General features: G+C 40.1%; 1 protein-coding gene across 1 annotated transcript in view; it reads left to right on the top strand.

The window, feature by feature from the left end:
- MINDY3 (MINDY lysine 48 deubiquitinase 3) overlaps positions 1-20,747 on the top strand; it is a 94,567-nt gene that overhangs the window by 41,152 nt on the left and 32,668 nt on the right. The window contains exon 10 of the mRNA XM_024750088.1: positions 2,072-2,152. Coding sequence (XP_024605856.1) covers positions 2,072-2,152 — 81 coding nt within the window. The remainder of the gene's footprint in view (positions 1-2,071; positions 2,153-20,747) is intronic.

The following is a 20,747-nucleotide window of genomic DNA, read 5'->3' as shown; positions in this document are numbered from 1 at the left end:
TCCCCTGCAACCCCGGTCCATGGAAAAATTGTCTTCCACGTAACCGGCCAAAAAGGTTGGGGACTCCTGCTCTAAACCCTTTAGCTGTCACCTCCTCGTTCCTCCCCAGCCCCTGGCAACTTTCTGTCTCTGCAGTTTTGCCTGTTTTGGACATTTCATTTAAATGGAATCCTACAGTATGTGGCCTTTAGTGTCTGTCTTCTTTCACTTAGCATAATGTTCTCAGTGTTCATTCATGTTTTAGCATGTATTAGTACTTCATTCCTTTGTATGACCACATAATATTCTATTGTATGATATATCAGTTTATATCAGTTTCATTTTTCTATCTATCAGTTGATGGACATTTGGCTTGTTTCTGATTTTTGACTATTATGCATAATACTGCTATGAACATTAATATATGTCTTTAGTGAGCATATTTTTATTTGTCTTGAGTGTATACCCAGGAGTGAAATTACTTGGTCATATGGTAGTTATATACGTAGCTTTTGGAGGAACTGTCAAACTGTTTTCCAAAGTGGTTGCTCCATTTATGCCTTCTTTTATTTATTTTTCTTATTACGAACACTTCGTGAGCTCAGCACTCATTTACCCTTTGATCCCACTGTTTGTAATTTTATCCTCATGTTTTACTTCTACCTTAAATGCATACACATATATATACACACACACTTTTTCTGAAGGAGAAGTTAAACAGCACCTGAACTTTTCACTACAAGAGGCAGCGTGATGTAACAGAAAGCTGCCACATGAGGAATTATAAAACCTGAGCTTTGACCCCAGCTCTGTACTAGTTAGCTGTCTGAATTCCGGCCAAGCACAGGTCCTGTGGAGTTCGCAGCTTCCTTATGTTAAAGTGGAAGGCCTTGCACTGAACACCTCTAAAATCCCTTCACTCTGAACTGTGACCAGAGCTTTTCCTGTTTCTTTGTCCTTGTGCTGTTAACACTTTTCTGTTGTCCTCAAACCATCCTTCCTCCTCTGATGGTTCACCACTGCTGTTAGCACATCCACTCATCCCTCCCCGTCCTCGTAGGTCAAAGATACTAGCTTTACGATCCCCGAATACAAAAGAGTACCTGCCTCTTTCCCATTTCCCTCCTAATGATAGCAGTCAGTTCCAAAGGGTGGTTGAAAGCCGGGCACCAGAGCAGGGCTTTTGGCTGGTTAGGGGCGAATAGTTGGCCCTGACTGCTGCGAGCAGCCACTTGGAATTTTCCAGTTCTAGGGAGTCTGTGTGAGAAAAGAAAATTCAGCACATGTGATTGGTAAGGTTAGTTGTCAGAGTCTTTGTCCATCTAAGAGTGTGGGTGATTCATGTGAACGTGATCCGAGTTCACAAGTCTGTTGAATTTTAAGCTTTTTTTTCTCGGTCACGCACAAAAAAATGATACTCTCAAATTTGGGGTACTGTCATTTTTATATTAAATATATAACCTCGAAGGCAGGCTATAAAGTATAACTTCTTACATATTTTAAAGAGACTTAATACTGTAAAACTTTGAATTTACTTCCTACCATGAAGAATCAAATGACAGGATTCTTTTATATTCTTAAATGTTTGGGAGTGTGTGTTTTGCTTTAGAGAGATTACTGTGTTGCCCCAGGTTCTTTGAAGACAGAATGTTCTTAAGGTTTTTCCCCCTATTTATTCATATATCTACTCACTTGTTAATTTATAATTATTTTCCTGATAATTGTTGTCAAGGTTATAGTTTCAGGGTTTGAGGTACCAATCTGAAATTCTAGAAGTGGTCATTTTATCTAGGATCTTTTGGTGAAACCTGAGAATGATTCTTAGAGCTAAACTAATTCTTTTTAGCTGTGTTAAATCTGTATTATTCTTCTAGTGGAAAGGTGCAGTAAAAACTTAGCCCTGACAGCCTTTATAACATTCATTTTTACACTTAGCATTTGACCATTATGGGTAAGGCATTCTGGCACAATCCATTATTCCCTTTCAATATGAATTAGACACTTCAGTTATGCTTCAGATATTCGTTGGCAGATATTTAACAGGCAGTATAAAATTTTCATTTGTTTATTTATTTTGCTACATTTGTTCTAGGTTGGTTCTTACTTGAAATCTCCAAAATTCCCTATTTGGATTGTCGGCAGTGAAACTCACCTCACCGTATTTTTTGCCAAGGTATGCTTATTGCAGGATTTTTTTTTTTTTTTGTAAGTATGACATCAGGCAAACAAGTAATATAAGTCCATGTTTAGTTTGGATCTTTGTACAGACTTCAGTGTATTCCCACTGTGAAGTGGATTGTTTCAAAATCTAAAAAGTTAATACTAAAGGACGTACTGTTGTACTGCTTTGGTTTTGGAATCATTTCAGTAAAATCAGTCATGATTTACTTATAATTTCTTTATCTTTTCCAACTTTAGAACTTTGGCTCTTGATTTTTTACAGAAATCACTTGTGTTATGGTGAAAATAATTGAAATTAAATGTTTTGGGTTACTCTTTTGCAGAGAGGATAAGAATCTAACTTACGTGATATAAAATAGTTTTAGTTATAACATCTAGGAAAAAGCATTTTAAAATCTATTAATAGTTCAGTGGTATACAAGTCAGTTGCTCTTTCAGGATGGAATATTTCCTACAGTTTTAGTAGATACAGTATTACAATATTGAAATAGATTAAATACATTTGAATATGTTTGTTATAAAATTCTTGGAACAAAACTGTTGCTAAATCCCAGCCTTTATAATATTTCTTTTTCCACAATTGAGTGGTTAAGAGCCTTGAAGTCAGACAGCCTTCGTTAGAATCCCAGCCATGCCACTTCCTAACATGGCTCAGCCTCTTCTCCCGTGTCTTTAAAATAGGGTTTAATAATAGTGCCTTGCTCTTAGGATTGTTGTCAGGCTTAAATAGGAAACAATTAGCAGTACCTAGTACAAGTTAAATGCCCAGTATATCTTAGCTGTTGTCATCATCATCATTGCCGTTTTCATTATTCTACATTTATTAAACATTTCTGGTATGCCTACATAGAGTTGCTAGATGTTGGACTAAAGGAAGAAAATATATAATTCTATTTTTGATGTTTCTTAATTCTGTTGCACTTTCCTGATTACTCAACGTGCTTTTTCAGCTTGTACTTGCTAAAGTACTTTATTTGTGTCTGTAAGAAGTATGATTTGTATAAATTGTACCAAAGACTGAACTGACAGTGCTAAGTTTTGTGGATCTATTTCATTATTTATTACTGTATTCACTTTTATTGTGCTGGCGAACATCCAGCTAGTGGATTTAGTGAAAGGAACATACTTACCTTTCCTTAAACAGGGAAAGCTATAAAATACAACCGTAAGAGTACAGACCATACTGATTTGTTACATTTCGTCTGACAGCTTTTGCTATATATTTTCCTCCTGAAGTAGAAAGGAAGAAGTTAAAAGCCAATGTAAACTACAGAACCTAAACAACTAATTCCTGCCTGTGAGGATTTCATCATTTGACTCATTTTAGTGTCAAGTGTTACAAATTTCCAGAAAAGGAAATCAATTCCAATTCACATACAGAAATGTATTTTCAAGCCAATTATTATTTTTATCACCAACCCTATTCTTTAACATTAGGAAAACTAATAAATTCTATCAAACTATACGTGTCAAATATAAAAGATAGTAAGATAAAAATATTTTAAACCTTAAATTTTATGATTGATATTTAAGAAATGATTTTGTTGTCAAAACAGCAGAAGAGGTTTCACGGGAGGTTAATAGAAGGAACAGTGTCACTTGCACTATGTAAATATGCAGACATTTTGTTTTCAAACATCGAAATGTTAGGTGTGTTGAGAGATTCATGGGAGTGAATGATACCCACCTTTCTATGGAGTAGACACTCCTTACCTACCTGTCCTGGTATTTTTTGTTGTTCCCATAGCAGTGGGTCCATTGTGCTGTTGCATTTATCACATGAGGCACCGTTGCTACTACCCGCGCCTTTCTTTGCATGGCCCGTGGTCAGCAGTGAGCCTTGCGTGGGGCACGGACTCTCTCATTCATCTTCTTATCCGTAGGCCCCAGCCACTGCATTGAAAAGTGGAATTGAGCCATGAAGTACATAGAAAAACTTTAAAAACCCTGCCACACCAGTTGTGGACCTGACAAAACACACTCAGCGTACACCGTGGATGTCAGTCAGGGTTTTAAAATCTGTCTTCATGTATTTGCATCCTTGAAGCTGCTAATAATCCTGATAGGAAAGTGTACACACACGTAAAGTGATTATAGAAAAGCTTACGTTAAGATTTCAGGTTCTTCTACTGTTATAAATCATAAAGACCAGGTATTCCAAATACCTTATCTCTCTTTTAGAACTCTTAAATTTTGTACTGATTGTTTTGATACTTACCTTTGTGTTTTCCCCATCTGGTATATAGACTGGCACGTACTGTAGAGAAATTCATTAGTTTAATGAATAAAGCCTTTGCACGAATTTCCTACAGTTGGGTTCCAGTGACGTTTATATCTTCTAAAAATATGTCCTCATGACTCACTCTGAAGCTTCTTAAGAGCACGGGTACTTCCTTTTCCGTGAATTTTAGCACAATTGAATTTGGATTGCTTGAACATGTTATCTTTATAGAGTTACAGGTAAAAAATTTTTCCCTTTGAAATAAAGTATTCTAAAGCTGGAAGAACATGTAAATGGTAAATAACATTGATGATACTTGATAGCATTTACTAGGTCCAATTTTAAATTTTTTTAAATGAAGCAGTATTTATATAGTCTTTATCATATAGAAAATACTGTCAATTTTGCTTTTCTTTATGTTACAACAAGATCCATTATTTGGTCATTCTTTCTTGGATATTTATGTATTTGCACAAGTAATTTTAGCTATGGCTTTGTTTTTGTTATTCTGTTTGATTTTTGGTTTCTTTGTTTCTGGTAGGTAGGTTCACTTTATGTTCTTGGCCTGAAATGAACAACAGAGTTTTGTTCCCGGCCCCCCACCTGCCCCAGACCTTAATATGAATGTTTATATCTTTTTCTGTAAAACTGGTGTGTTTGTTTGTCTGGAAATGTATTTTGTGTGCTGATTTCTTTGTCCTGATTACGATGAAGTAAAAAAGCATGTTTTAAGGTCACAGTTTTCAAGGCAGTCTGTAATTTGGCATTGTAAAATGCCTTTGAAAAGCAGTCACCTTCTTCATGTGACTTACACACTGGAGGTGGTAATAGTTGCAGTTCTCTGCCTTCACGTATAAACCCACTTGTCAGATATTTACAGGGCGTATAATATGTGCCTGGTATTATGCAGGGTGCTGTGAATACATGGTAAGGGAAAGGATTAGGCACCTGTTTTTATGGAAGTGTGCATTTTAACGGGGAAGGCATTAATCAAAGAGTCACACTTATAAAATTACAGCTGTGATGGATGCTAACAAAACACAGGTCTGTAAAGCTTTAAGGAAGATTAGGAACGTCTCCTTGAGGAATTGATGTTGAAAGTGAGCCCTGAGGCATCAGTAAGATGAAACTACAGGGAGAGGGAAAAAAGAGCATTCCCTACTTAAAGAAACAGTTGGAGTAAGCAAACAGCCATAGAAGAAAGGACTGTGGTGTGAACAACGGAGAGAAGAGCGGGAGCGCTGAGAACTGGGGGCGGGGCCGGGGGCGGGAGGAGGCTGCAAAGGTAGGCAGCCCATGCGACTCTCTTCTAAGAGTAAGGACCGCCACTAGACTTTAAAAATCGGTGGGATTAGTTTGGGGGGGAGATATGAAGGAAGGGAACAGGACTAAAAATGCACTTTGTAAAGGTCACTCTGGCCAATTGTGGAAGACAGACACTGAAGGATATCCTAGGAGTAGGTGAACAAGACTCCCGTAGTCTTCCTGGTGAGCAAAGTGTAGTTTGGTCCAGGGGAATGATGATAGAGATGGATAGAAGTACAGCTTGAACAACACCAGGTTTGAACTGAGCGGGGCCACTTACACACGGATTATTTTTCCATAGCAAATCCTACACACTTCCCAGTTGGTTGGATCCCCAGGTGGTTGAATCCGTGGATGCGGAACCACGGATACAGAGGAACCATGGATACGTAGGACCGATTATAAGTTAAATGTGAGTTTTCGATGGTGCTGAGTGAGGGTCAGCACCCCCAACCCCTGCATTGTTCAAGGATCAACTGCATATAAATTTGAGAGATTTATACCTGAGTTAAGCTGACAGGACTTGGTGATAGAGTGGCTCGGATAGATGAGGGGTGAGAAGCCTCATGAGATGTGTGTTTTTAATGATTAGATCTCAGCAGCTTTGCACTTGTTGAATGTACCCACTCATGATTAAAGCAATTTATTTTTCTTTGGCCAAATTGACCAGGTCAAGATACTGCAATGAAATGGCCCAACCAAATAATCTCACAGTGAGGTTTCCAAGTCCTGCCCACACAGACAGTGCTTTTTAGTTTTTCCACATATTAGCAGACCACCAAGGATCATCAGATATTTGAGGAATGCTAACGTGAAAAACAGAAATCAAGGACTTCCCTGGCATTCCAGTGGTTAGAACTCCACGCTCTCACTGCAGGGGGCACGGGTTCAGTTCCTGATTGGGAAACTAAGATACTGCAAGCCAAGTGGCTTGGCCAAAGAAAAAAGAAAAAGAAAAACAGAAATAAAAGCAAATAAGGAAAAAGGAACCGAAAAGATTAGAGACAGTGAAGGCATCAAAGAAAAACTTCAAAAAACCAAAAACCATAAGAGAAGTTATTATATCCATGAAATTATGGAGGCAATAAGGACAGAACATTTGAAGGACGAAAGAGAAACTGAAAACTTACTGAAAGAATTGAAAGACAAATTGGAGAATTCTCTTTCCTCCATCATTGCTCTAGCTTCCTGATGACTAGACCATGCTGTTGCCCTTCATGGGTCTGTAGTAGCTTCTCAATTCAGGACTAAAAGGAGCCCATTAAAATGTAAGTCACTTCACGTCATTGGCTCCCTTTTCACTAAGAGTAAAAGCCAAAGTCCTTAGAATGACCCCCTAGGCCCTTCCTTTGCTAATCAGATTCCCTGTTGCCCTCTAATCTCATTTCCTACTACTCTCCCCTCCTGTCTTGCTTGGCCACGGTGGCCGTCCCTCTGCCTCAAAAGTGAGGCAAGCCCTCTGCCCCTGCTCTTCCCTTTAGGATCTTGCATCAGATGTCTGTATAAAGGATTCCTTCCTACCTTCAGGTCAGCATTCAAGTGTCACCTCCTTAGTGAGGCCTTCTCTAGCCACCTTTTCTAAAAGCTCAACCCCGTCCTTTCCCCCTTTTCATTAAGATTCTCTCTCCCGCTCATTCTTGAAAATAGATTTATTTTTGGCGGGGGGGCCGTGCCGCACCACGCAGCTTGCGGGATTTTGGTTCCCTGTCCAGGGATTGAGCCCACACCATTGGCAGTGAAAGTGAGGAGTCCCGACCACTGTACCACCAGGGAATTCCCCCAAAAATAGATTTTTTAAAAAAATATTATTTATTTATTTTGGCCACACTGGGTGTTGGTTGCAGCCTGCGGGCTCTTAGTTGCAGCATGTAGACTTCTTACTTGCAGCATGTGGACTCTTAGTTGCAGCTAAGTGGTCTTTGTGGTTTGATTTACATTTTCCTCATGACTGATGATGTTGATCATCTTTTTAGGTGCTTTTTGGCCATTTGTATATCTTCTATGGAGAATTGTCTATTCAGGTCCCTTGTCTATTTTTGAATTAGGTTGTTTGTCTTTTTATTGAAATGTAAGGTTTTAATAAATCCTGGTCACTAGGCACATACTATATATCTTACTTATTTGTTTTATGTATTACCTGCCTCACTAGTCAGCTTTATGACAGCAGGATTTTGGTCTGTTTTGTTTCTGTTTCCTAACACCAAGAACAGTGTCAGGCACAGTGTTCATGCTCTATAGATTGCTGTTAAAGAAATAAATTAGCAGAAAACACCGAAGATTTATTTCACATTGTGATATAGGCATGTTAGTACTTGATAAAGGGGGGAAAGGGGACATAAGTGTGCCAAGTTGTCTTTGATTACAAGAATTCAGTAGATCCCGGTGGTCTGACATGGGCCCTACCCTAGAGGCTGCTGTGGGAGGATGGTCCCCCCCTGGCACCTGGGTGCCCCTACAGGCCCCTGCAGTCCGTGGAGCTGATCCCTGCCATGTGGCTGACAGGGTCTTCATGCTCCGGCCGGGTGTCAGGCCTGTGGCTCTGAGGTGGGAGAGCCGAGTTCAGGACATTGGTCCAAGAGTGACCTCCCAGCTCCACGTAATATCAAACGGCAAAAGCTCTCCCAGAGATCTCCATCTCAACACTAAGACCCAGCTCCATTCAACGACCAGCAAGCTATATTGCTGGGCACCCTGTGCCAAACAACTGCAAGACAGGAACACAACCCCACCCATTAGCAGAGAGGCTGCCTAAAATCATAATAAGGACATAGACACCTCAAAACACACCACTGGATGCAGTCCTGCCCACCAGAAAGACAAGATCCATCCTCATCTACCAGAACATGGGCACCAGTCCCCTCCACCAGGAAGCCTACACAACCCATGGAACCAACCTCACCCACTGGGGGCAGACACCAAAAACAATGGGAACTACGAACCTGCAAAGAGGAGACCCTAAATACAGTAAGTTAAGCAAAATGAGAAGGCAGAGAAACACACAGCAGATGAAGGAACAAGGTAAAAACCCACCAGACCAAACAAATGAAGAGGAAATAAGCAGTCTACCTGAAAAAGAATTCAGAGTAATGATAGTAAAGATGATCCAAAATCTTGGAAATAGAATGGAGAAAATATGAGAAATGTTTAACAAGGACCTAGAAGACCTAAAGAGCAAACAAACGATGAACAACATAATAAATGAAATTAAAAATTCTCTAGAAGAAATCAATAGCAGAATAACTGAGGCAGAAGAACAGATAAGTGACCTGGAAGATAAAATAGTGGAAATAATACCAAAGAGAAGAATAAAGAAAAAAGAATGAAAAGAATCGAGGAGAGTCTCAGAGACCTCTGGGAAAACATTCAATGCACCAACATTCAAATTATAGGTATCCCAGAAAAAGAAGAGAAAAATAAAGGGACTGAGAAAATACTTGAAGAGATTATAGTTGAAAACTTCCCTAATATGGGAAAGGAAATAGTCATTCAAGGCTAGGAAGCGCAGAGAGTCCCACACAGGATAAATGCAAGGAGAAATATGCCAAGACACATATTAATCACAAAAATTAAATACAAAGAAAAAATATTAATAGCAGCAAGGGAAAAACAACAAATAACATACAGGGGAATCCATATAAGGTTAACAGCTAATCTTTCAGCAGAAACTCTGCAAGCCAGAAAGGACTGTGCAGGACATATTTAAAGTGATGAAAGGGAAAATCCTACAACCAAGATTACTGTACGTAGCAAGGATCTCATTCAGATTCGAAGGAGAAATTAAAACCTTTACAGCGAAGCAAAAGCTAAGAGAATTCAGCACCAGCAAACCAGCTTTACAAAACATGCTAAAGGAACTTCTTTAGGCAGGAAACCACAAGAGAAGGAAAAGACCTACAATAACAAACCCAGAACAATTAAGAAAGTGGTAATAGGAACATATATATCAATAACTACCTTAAATGTAAGTGGATTAAATGCTCCAACCAAAAGACATAGACTGGCTGAATGGATACAAAAATAAGACCCATATATCTGCTGTCTACAAGAGACCCACTTCAGACCTAGGGACACATACAGACTGAAAGTGAGGGGATGGAAAAAGATATTCCATGCAAATGGAAATCAAAAGAAAGCTGGAGTAGCAATTCTCCTATCAGACAAAATAGACTTTAAAATAAAGACTATTAGAAGAGACAAAGAAGGACACTACATAATGATCAAGGGATCGATCCAAGAAGAAGCTACAACAATTGTAAATATTTATGCACCCAACATAGGAGCACCTCAATACATAAGGCAAATGCTAACAGCCATAAAAGGGGAAATCGACAGTAACACAGTCATAGTAGGGGACTTTAACACCCCACTTTCACCAATGGACAGATCATCCAAAATGAAAATAAGGAAACACAAGCTTTAAATGATACATTAAACAAGATGGACTTAACAGATATTTATAGGACATTCCATCCGAAAACAGCAGAATACACTTTCTTCTCAAGTGCTTATGGAACATTCTTCAGGATAGATCATATTTGGGTCACAAATCAAGCCTTGGTAAATTTAAGAATATTGAAATCATATCAAGTATCTTTTCCGATCACAATGCTGTGAAACTAGATATCAATTACAAGAAAAAAACTGTAAAAACTACAAACACATGGTGGCTAAACAGTATGCTACTAAATAACCAAGAGATCACTGAGGAAATCAAAGAGGAAATCAGAAATACCTAGAGACAAATGACAGTGAAAACACGACCACCCAAAACTTACGGGATGCAGCAAAAGCAGTTCTAAGAGGAAGTCTGTAGCAATACAGTCCTACGTCAAGAAACAAGAAAATCTCAAATAAACAACCTAACCGTTCACCTAAAGCATTAAGAGAAAGAAAGAAAAAAAAAAACCCCCAAAATTAGCAGAAGGAAAGAAATCATAAAGATCAGATCAGTATATAAATGAAAAATAAATGAAGGAAACAAGAGCAAAGATCAATAAAACTAACAGCTGTTTCATTGAGAAGATAAACAAAATTGATAAACCATTAGCCAGACTCAACAGGAAAAAAAGGAAGACTCAAATCAACAGAATTAGAAATGAAAAAGGAGAAGTAACAACTGACAATGCAGAAATACAAAGGATCATGAAAGATTACTACAGGCAACTTTATGCCAATAAAATGGACGACCTGGAAGAAATGGACACATTCTTAGGAAAGCACAATCTTCCAAGACTGAACCAGGAAGAAATAGAAAATATAAACAGACCAATCACAAGCACTGAAATTGAGACTATAATTAAAAATCTTCCAACAAACAAAAGCTGAGGACCAGAGGGCTTCACAGGCAAATTCTATCAAACATTTAGAGAAGAGCTAACACCTATCCTTCTCAAACTCTTCCAAAATATAGCAGAGGGAGGAACACTCCCAAACTCACCCTACGAGGCCACCGTCACCCTGTTACCGAAACCAAAGATGTCACAAAGAAAGAAAACTACAGGCCAATATCAGTGATGAAAATACATGCAAAAATCCTCCACAAAATACTAGCAAACAGAATCCAACAGCACATTAATCCAAACAGTCATACACCATGATCAAGTGGGGTTTATCCCAGGAATGCAAGGATTCTTCAATATACACAAATCAATCAATGTGATACACCATATTAACAAATTGAAGGAGAAAAACCATATGATCATCTCAATAAATGCAGAAGAAGCTTTCGACAAAATTCAGCAGCCATTTTGATTAAAAAAACTCTCCAGAAAGTAGGCATACAGGGAACCTACCTCGACATAATAAAGGCCATATGTGACAAACCCACAGCCAACATCGTTCTCAGTGGTGAAAAACTGAAACCATTTCCTCTAAGATCAGGAACAAGACAAGGTTGCCAGCCCTCACCACTATTATTCACCAAAGTTTTGGAAATTTTAGCCATGGCAATAAGAGACGATAAAGGAATCCAAATCGGAAAAGAAGAAGTAAAACTGTCACTGTTTGCAGATGAGATGATACTACACATAGAGAATCCTAAAGATGCTACCAGAAAACTACTAGAGCTAATCAATGAATTTGGTAAAGTAGCAGGATACAAAATTAATGCACAGAAATCTCTTGCATTCCTATACACTAATGATGAAAAATCTGAAATAGAAATTAAGGAAACACTCCCATTTACCACTGCAACAAAAAGAATAAAATACCTAGGAATAAACCTACCTAAGGAGACAAAAGGTCTGTATGCAGAAAACTATAAGACACTGATGAAAGAAATTAAAAGATGATACTAACAGATGGAGAGATATACTATTATCTTGGTTGGAAGAATCAATACTGTGAAAATGACTATACTACCCAAAGCAACCTACAGATTCAGTCCAATCCCTATCAAACTACCAAAGGCATTTTTCACAGAACTAGAACAATAAGTTTCACAATTTGTATGGAAACACAAAAGATCCCGACTAGCCAAAGCAATCTTGAGAAAGAAAAATGGAGCTGGAGGAATCAGGCTCCCAGACTTCAGACTGTACTACAGAGCTACAGTAATCAAGACAGTATGGTACTGGCACAAAAACAGAAATATATGTCAGTGGCTAGAAAGCCCAGAGATAAACCCATGCACCTATAGTCACCTTATTTTTGATAAAGGAGGCAAGAATATACAGTGGAGAAAAGACATCCTCTTCAATCTTGACATAGAGAATGGACTTGAGGACACAGGGAGGGGGAAGGGTAAGTTGTGACAAAGTGAGAGAGTGGCATGGACATATATACACTACCAAATGTAAAATAGATAGCTAGTGGGAAGCAGCCCTGTGCTTTGTGACCACCCTGAGTGATGGGATAGGGAGGGTGGGAGGGAGACGCAAGAGGGAGGAGATATGGGGATATATGTATATGTATAGCTGATTCATTTTGTTATAAAGCAGAAATTAACATACCATTGTAAAGCAATTATACATATTCCCATAAGGTTGTTAAAAAAATTATTCAGTAGATCTTAAGCTTATAAATCAAGAAATAACAGTTAATGCATGCAGTATCCTATATGGCGACAAAAACAGGATAACTTGCTTTTATTCTTCTGCCTGATCAACTTAAATACACATACACAGATTCTTCCTCCAGATTAGTGAATAAAAACAATTTGGAGGAGTATTTGTAAGTAAACATTGTCACATTATATACACTATCATATTTAAAATTTGCCTTCATGGTTGAGGATGGGTAAGAAAATTGCTTCTGTTCAGTGAAATAACTGTTTTGGTTTTTCTTTTCGAGATGAACAGCTTATCTTTAGGAGTCTAAGTAATTACAATTTTTTAAAAAGAGTTATAAGTTTGTCATTTTAAATTTCAGTGCCATCTGTTTACTTAATAAAATCACTTGATATTTGAGATGTCCAATGGCCCAGAACTTATTTTTATATCATTGGAACTGTCTTCTTGACCCATGGAGAATCACTGAACACATTTTGTAGGACTGGGAGAGATTTTTCACAATTGAGTTTTATTTGAATGTCACTGTTGAAAATAAATTTTAATAACCTTTATGAACAGGTTGTAAAACTTCAGATGATTTATGACCATCTTCTCTATGTAATCTTTAAATTTTTAAATTGAACTCTGCCATGTTTTATAAGTCATCTTTTCTATCCAGTGTAGACATGGTCATCTTTTTAATCTTAGCATCTGTGTGAAGCAACAAACATGATATTGTACTCTGACGTATTTTAGAGAACGTGGTTGGAAAAAATGTAGCTTGCTATCCTATGTAAATAGGAGTTTTCTAGTTAATATTGAGGGGGAAAGCACAGAATCTAACTGCAGGGACCTTTTAGGAACTCAGAGTCATCAAGCAGCAGGGGTTTCACAGAACCCGCCAATAGAAGGTTTCTTGGTGAAGAGAGGACAGTCCGATGACACAGTTGAGACGTTCTGCAATCTCCAGATTTCTGGGAAGGACTTTTTTTGACACCAGCTCTGTAGGCTGGCAAGCGTCTTCTCCTTCAGTTTGCTCCTTTCTCTCCTGCACTTCCGAGAAACACCAGAGAAAAACTCTGCAAGGCGTGTTTTCCACTGTGAAGCAGACCCGACCTTCTGCCTTTAGGGGTCCCCTAGGCTTGCGCCTGGACTTGGACTAGACTCCTTGGAAAGTGGGCACCTGAAGAGCTGTCAGGGATGCAGCATGCACCCTTGCGGGCACAGGTTCACAAGAAAGATTTGGAATGAACCTGGGATGCAGAGAGAAGGGAGGTCCTGTGAGCCATGGCCCAGAAGGGGACTGTACTTGAGTGTTGCCGTGACGATGGATGTGCCTGCAGAGACGGGAAGAGGAGGCACCCAAAGCACGGCCAGCAGTGTCCTCCTGCCCACTGAGCCGGGCAGGTTCATAGCTCTGCCCTTGCCGTGGGCACAGCGGCAGTGCCTCTGTCCCTGGGACGTACCTGAGGGAGGGCCTCTAGAAAGGCTGCTGGTTTAGATGAAACCAGGAGGCTAAGTAAGGCTCAGGCTGTCCGCTGGAGACAGTGGCTGGGGGCTCCTGTCTCAGCCCCGCCAGCCCCGCCAGCCCCACCTCAGCCCCCTGTATCCAGCCGGGCCAGTGGGAGAACTGGGAAGGGGCCTGCCCCCTCTTCACTGTGGCTAATGTTTGCTAGGCCAGTTATGGTGCACCAGTGATGCGGTGTTTTCCCTCTTCTGTTTCCCTCCCAGTGTCCCCTTTTCAGGGTTTTCTGGAGGATTTTGTTGTTGTTTTTCTTCCTCTCTCATTTGCGTTTGAGGATCGTGGTCAGTGGAGCCCCGCCATCCCCTGGAGGGACCCTGTGGTTTCTGTGCGAAGAGGCACCTGCTCCCACTTTGATGAGGGTGAAGGGCAGCGGGTTGCCGTTTGTTATATTCATGCCCCTCCACCACCATGGGCGCTGCTTTAAAGGTTCAACTCCTGTACAGAGAAGGATTTGCTACGTTTGCAGTTGGGTGTCAGCATCAGGACCCATGGCTGTCTTCCCCACCCACGCGTCCCACCGGGCACCTTGACTCTTCGATCCAAAGTTCCTTAAAGGGGCACAGCCTGGCCTGGTCCTCAGCCTTAGGGGTCTGGGATCCCTGTGGCGCTTCCTGAAGTCCAGGTTGGCAAGAGACCATGGGGTCTGAGGCCAGCCGGAAGGGGCCTCCAGCAACCCAGGTGGCAGCCGGTCCCTACCTGGGACCCTTCCCTCTCACCCAGCCGGGGGGCTGGGTTCCAAAGTGGTGAGCGAGCTCGTGGACTGGCACGGGGCTGGAGTCTCCCGGCCCCGCCGAGCAGTGCGTCCAGGGCCATTCAGATGCCAAGCATCAGGAAATCATTTTGTGCAACCACCTGAAGCAGAGATATTTTTTAAAAAGCATAAATTATTCTCAGTTGTGCTGTGATGATCCTGCCTTTTTCTTTTCCCCGTGACTTCACATCAGTGATTCTTTCACATCAGGTAAATCTTGAGAAAGCCTTGGTGCCCCTCCCTCCCGGGCCCCACTCAGTACCCATGTGTGTGCACCCCCAGCCTTTCTCAGTAGTTAAGAGGTTCTAGGCAATGCTATAGGCACAGCTGACTGTGTGTCTCTCTCTGAGTGCAAGAAACTCAAGTCATCTTAAAAAAATACCAAAAAAAAATTTACAAGAAAAGAAACACAAAAAAATCTTTTTAGGCCAGAGTTTTCTACAGGTACTAATGAATATTCTTCTTAATCCTTGGAAGTTTTATGTGCTTAATATTTCTTAGTACTAGTAGCATTAATTTATACTTTTGTAGCAACACAATATTTTTATAAACAGCCAGTGCTTTGGCTCAAGTCTCCACAAGGGGCTTATGCAGGGTTTTCTTGGGACCTGTGTACAATGTACAGTATTTAAAAAAACAAGTTACCTAGTGTCACCCTTGCTGTGTTAATTAACAAAAGACATTGTTTCTGGTCTCCTGTGTCATTGGTGTGGACCCAGCAGTTCTCCAACGAGTCATGTTGCCCGGGGGTTGAGTTGACAGTTCTTGTGATATGTAAACCCCCAAGACCAAACTTGAGGGTTTATTTAGGCTTTTTTTCTGTTTGTCCTTTGGATTTTTGGTTTCATTTCGTTTTGGTACCGTTTGCCATTTACACCCAAATCAGTTTTGTGGTGTTTAAAACTTTTACTGATGTCAAATGGAGGAAAGGAACAGAAAAAAAAAAAAAAAAAAGATTTTTACAAGGTAATAAAATTTAAAACTGAGCTATTTAAATGTTGCTCTTTTTACCTGTCTGTTCTTGTCCAAAAGTGGGACATTCCTAGGGAGAAGAGGAAAGTTCCACTTGGTTCCTTAAATCGCCAAAAGCCCCTGCCGGAAATTCAGCACCCCCTACACCCCGAATTCTTGCAACATTATTTCCCAGTTGGTTGATGCCAAGGCAAAAAGACATCGTTTTAATGGTTAGGGAGGATCAGTTGCTTAAATGATTTCATCTCAGTGTCATATTTATGGTTTGACAATAAAACGACCTTGTGGGGGGGAAGGATGTGGGTGAGGTGAATTATAGTACAGTGTTCATACATGGACCTAGGAGACAGTTTCTGTTAAGTAAGGTAGAGAATGCTCCAAGAAGGCCTTCTGAACGATGGCAGAGTAAAACCTTTGGATCCGTACCTTGGGAGGGAGCGAGCCCTGTGTGCATGGGCAGGGTGTTCAGATATACCATGGTACTCTTCATGAGTTAGTTGAAAACCTGCAGATCTCCTGAACAGGTAGAAGAAATGATTTTGAACAGTAGATGCTTCAGGAATTTAAAACTTTATTGTTAAAACAAGGTGGTGTAACATTTGTTTTATAATATATTAAATCTTTTCTTCTTTTAGAAGCCAGGCCTTTTCATACTGAGACATGTTAATACACTTTAAATGCCCAAGTAATTACCTGATAGAACATTTGGACATTTGTCCTGTTATGTTTTTCATCTCTCTAATCATCATTTTTCCCTTTGCCTCATTGACTTCCTTTTTTGTATTTGGGGCCTAAGATTAAATTACTTGGGTCACTTTCATATTTTCCCCTTGAATTGGAACTAATTATGGACTTAATTTTCAATGCAAATTCAAGACGAGGGCTTTAAATTTGAAAATATGATACTTTAATATTATTAGAATTATATATATATAAAGTGTTAGACACATAAATTTGTCGTTTTTGGTTTTGTGCATTTGAATCTCTGGGATGACAGCTGCTGGTACAACATAAAAATAGTTGGAACCTACCTGTAACATCTAATTTCATCTTCAGAAGATCAGTGACTAATTTCCTTGGTAATCCATTTCAGACTTTTGAAGTTGGGAAGATGAGTGTTACATTCCTTTTTGTTCTCTCTTATGGTTATAAAAGGACTCTTTGTATGTGTATACAGAGTGTCACCTTTGACCTTTCCTATGATAAAGCAGTTTTCCTTTTAGATAAGAACACATGAAAACACACTTCTGTTTAAAGGCACAGTATATAGAGAAACTGGATTTAATGCAAAGGAGAAACAAAACATTTAACTGTTCCTGCATGAGCAGACTGTTCTTACAGTGGTATCTGTTCCTGGGAATCTAGATAGAATTCTTTCTACAGAGCAAGCTCCTTTGTGTATCACTCTTCAGTGCAACATTAACAAGACTACTGCAGTTACATGATAGAGCCCTTTTTGAGGGTGTTCAAAAGTTGGACAGTTCTACTTTACCATTAATACATTCCTCTACGTGTATCCACAGTTTTAAGGAAATGAAGTAAAATGATGCTTTATAGATCTTGTTATAAAGAATATTCACTTCTCTGTATCTTTAATTACTGGGTAAAAGTCTTGGGAGTTGGAATATAACTAGATTCACAGTTGGGCATTTTGTAAAATAATAGGGTTTTCCTATGTATAATGCGGTTTAGTCATCCCATCCGTTTATCCTAAGTATATTTTAGAGTTTGTGCATTTGTTTAAATTTCATGCCTTATCTGCTACAGAAAGGAAATGGATTTAAGAGCTAAAGTATTAATCTTTATAGTTTAAATCGTAACTTGTCATGTTTCTGTATTGGTTTTTATGAATTTTTTTTCTCTTAGTTAATCATGTCAGTGATGTCACCCAGCTTACTGAAATTAGTTCCTCTTTCCATTTGAATTTGTTTCTTACAACTGTTTGTTACAGTAGAACCCAAATAATTGTCCATGCAAGATAAAGTATCGCTGGTATAAAGGCCTAAAGGCGTTCTGTTATGAGTGAAGTCCGTGAGTTTTCATTAGAATCAGCATTGATGAGTCCACACCTCCTCCTGTCCGTCTAGAATTGATGAAAATAATTGTAGCAAATGGAGTGGGTAGCAGAAAAGGCCTTATAGCATATATTTAATGTATGATAGTATTAACAAGTTTATGGTTTTGTTTATTTTCCCGTGCTGTTGTTTGTTATCATCTGCCCAGGTTGTGATCACAGTCCTGCTCAGCATTCGTGGTCCAGCCTTGCTTGACATCCTTCGTGATGTGACTGCTGATTGTCTCACTCCCTTATGCTCCTGGAATTTCTTTAAACTTCCTACCTCCTTGTGATCAGGGTACTACCCGATTTATCTGCTTTCCCCCAGTTCCTAATAGAGCAAACACTGGGCATGGTGCTAAGTACTGTTGAAATGCAAGGATTCATAATAACATTGTAGGGACTTCCCTGGCAGTCCAGTGGTTAAGACTCCACGCTTCCACTGCAGGGGGTGCGGGTTCAGTCCCTGGTCGGGGAACTAAGGTCCCGAATGCCACGCCGTGAGGCCAAAAATAGTAATAATAATACATTATAATAGTTTACTAGGTAATTCTACTGAGTGCTTGCTCCGTATCAGGCACTGTGATAAGCATCTTACATGCATTTGTCATTCAATCCTCAATGCAACCCTGTAAAATACGTTCCGTTTTCATCTACATTTTATACTCTGGGGCCAGAGAAAACGAACACCTACTGGCTAAAGCAAGGATTCTGTCTCCCGAGCTTTTAGCTACTTCTGTCCCTTAGGAAAACAAGCAAATTTTTATTGTAGTGTGAAACAGAGATTGAAAGAGGGGAGGGGGGTGCAGAGGGATGATACTTGAATTAAAGGACATGATGTGTATTAGACTTAGATGAAATGAAGAATGTATTCTAGTCTTGGGAAAAGCGCAAGCAAAAAGGCAAGAGATGTGGGATGGGAAACTTCGGGCTATATTTGGAGAATAGTAATTGGTTCAGTATGGCTGAACCATACTCGTTGTGCTAGGACATTAAGATGGAAGCAAAAATTGGGATCAGGTACAGTACCAGCTGAAATAATCGTTTCTCCCCAGACCATCTATACTATGTTTTTTTTTGTTTTGTTTCGTTTTGTTTTTGTTTTTGCAGTACGCGGGCCTCTCACTGCTGTGGACTCTCCCGTTGCGGAGCACAGGCTCCGGACACGCAGGCTCAGCGGCCATGGCTCACGGGCCCAGCCGCTCTGCAGCACGTGGGATCTTCCCAAACCGGGGCACGAACCCGTGTCCCCTGCATCGGCAGGCGGACTCTCAATGACTGCACCACCAGTGAAGCCCCCATCTATACTATGTTTGCATGCTTATCTTGATATGAAAGGCTAAACGTGAACATTCAAGTCATGAATGTAAAGCCTATTCGTGGAAGTAGAACAGTTACTTAATGAACAGTAAGAACTTCTCTGTGAAGCTTGATAAAACTTAAGAGTATTAAAAATTGAGTATTTTCACTGTTTTTCACAGTCAAACCCTGTTTAAAATAATAGAAAAAGAGGTAGGATTTGGGGGAATGTAGGGTCAGGGAGGTCCCTCACTTTGCATTTATACTAATCCAAGCCTACCAAGCTTAAATGACCAGTGTTGTGTGGACTACTATGTCAGTCATCTTTCTAGGCATCCATTTTCATAGGAAACACAGGAAGTGTGTATACGTGGAGATTCTCCATATGCAGCTTGTATTGTTAAAATCAGTGTCAGTGGGTAGCATGGAGGAATAGAAGAGGAAAAAATAGGTCAAGTTTGAATGGGACGAGCAGATATTATACATGTGACATAAGCGAGCTGAAACCCCAGCCAGAATATTAGGGTTTAATTCTTTTTGCCAGCTTCCTGAAGTCACAAACAATCCTAAAATTTGAGTGATTTACGCAGTAGTAGTCAAGAAGTGGGGAGGGGAGGCAATGAGAGCAGTCCACCCCAGGTAGGTGGGATGTTTGACCACTGAAATTGTCTAGAACTGCCTGCATGGGATGATGGTAAAGAGGAATTCGACAAAGTGAGTTTTATTATGTTTAAACCGCAAACAGTGCACCGTCTTTTTGCAAACCGTGCTGGGGCAAACTGTTCCCACTATAGCCCTCTCCCCACACACACACACCGAAGCTTCTTTCTCTTAATTTGTATGCTGGCTGCACGTGTCCTCCAGGTGCCTCTCCCCTGCTGTGATCTGGACCGAGGAGTAGCCTCTGTCAGGAAGGGGCAGTTCTCCTGGCAGAGGGAGAAGAGGAAGATGCCTGGCCCAGCCACTGATGGCACTTAAAGCTTCTTCCGGGAGCTGGCAGAATGTCGCTTCTGCTTGTATTTCTCTGGCCAAAAAAGGCACCTGGCTAATCCCTGATGTCAGTGCGGCTAGGAAGTAGACACCCACAAAGAGGTACTACGGGTCCCATAGCAAAATGCAGTGATTGTACTCTTACAGGGAAGCGCAAGGAATTGAGAACAACAGTACCAAATCTACCACCATGGGTAACTGTGGGTCCAGGTGATTTAACAGAGTTTAATTTAAAGGATATAAAGAGTCTTTGCCTAGAAATAAGGAGGAATTTTTGACTGTCAGATTGATTTTTGCCCAGGTGATTATATAGTATTTCTACCATTTAAAAAAGTCAGATAATCATTTTTCTTGAATTTTTGTAGGTGTCCATGTGCCTAGAGAGTAATGGCTGTGTTAGCTGTTTCTTTGATGACATACAGTAGTTAAATGGCAAAGAGCTTCTCTCGGTCTGGTTCTTCATAGTAAACGAGAGAACA

Source organism: Neophocaena asiaeorientalis, unplaced genomic scaffold (assembly GCF_003031525.2).
Source record: "Neophocaena asiaeorientalis asiaeorientalis breed wild unplaced genomic scaffold, Neophocaena_asiaeorientalis_V1.1 scaffold4, whole genome shotgun sequence".
Taxonomy (NCBI): Eukaryota; Metazoa; Chordata; class Mammalia; order Artiodactyla; family Phocoenidae; genus Neophocaena; species Neophocaena asiaeorientalis.
The sequence above is the reverse complement of the archived record's forward strand: the minus strand, read 5'-3'. Positions and strand labels throughout refer to the sequence as shown.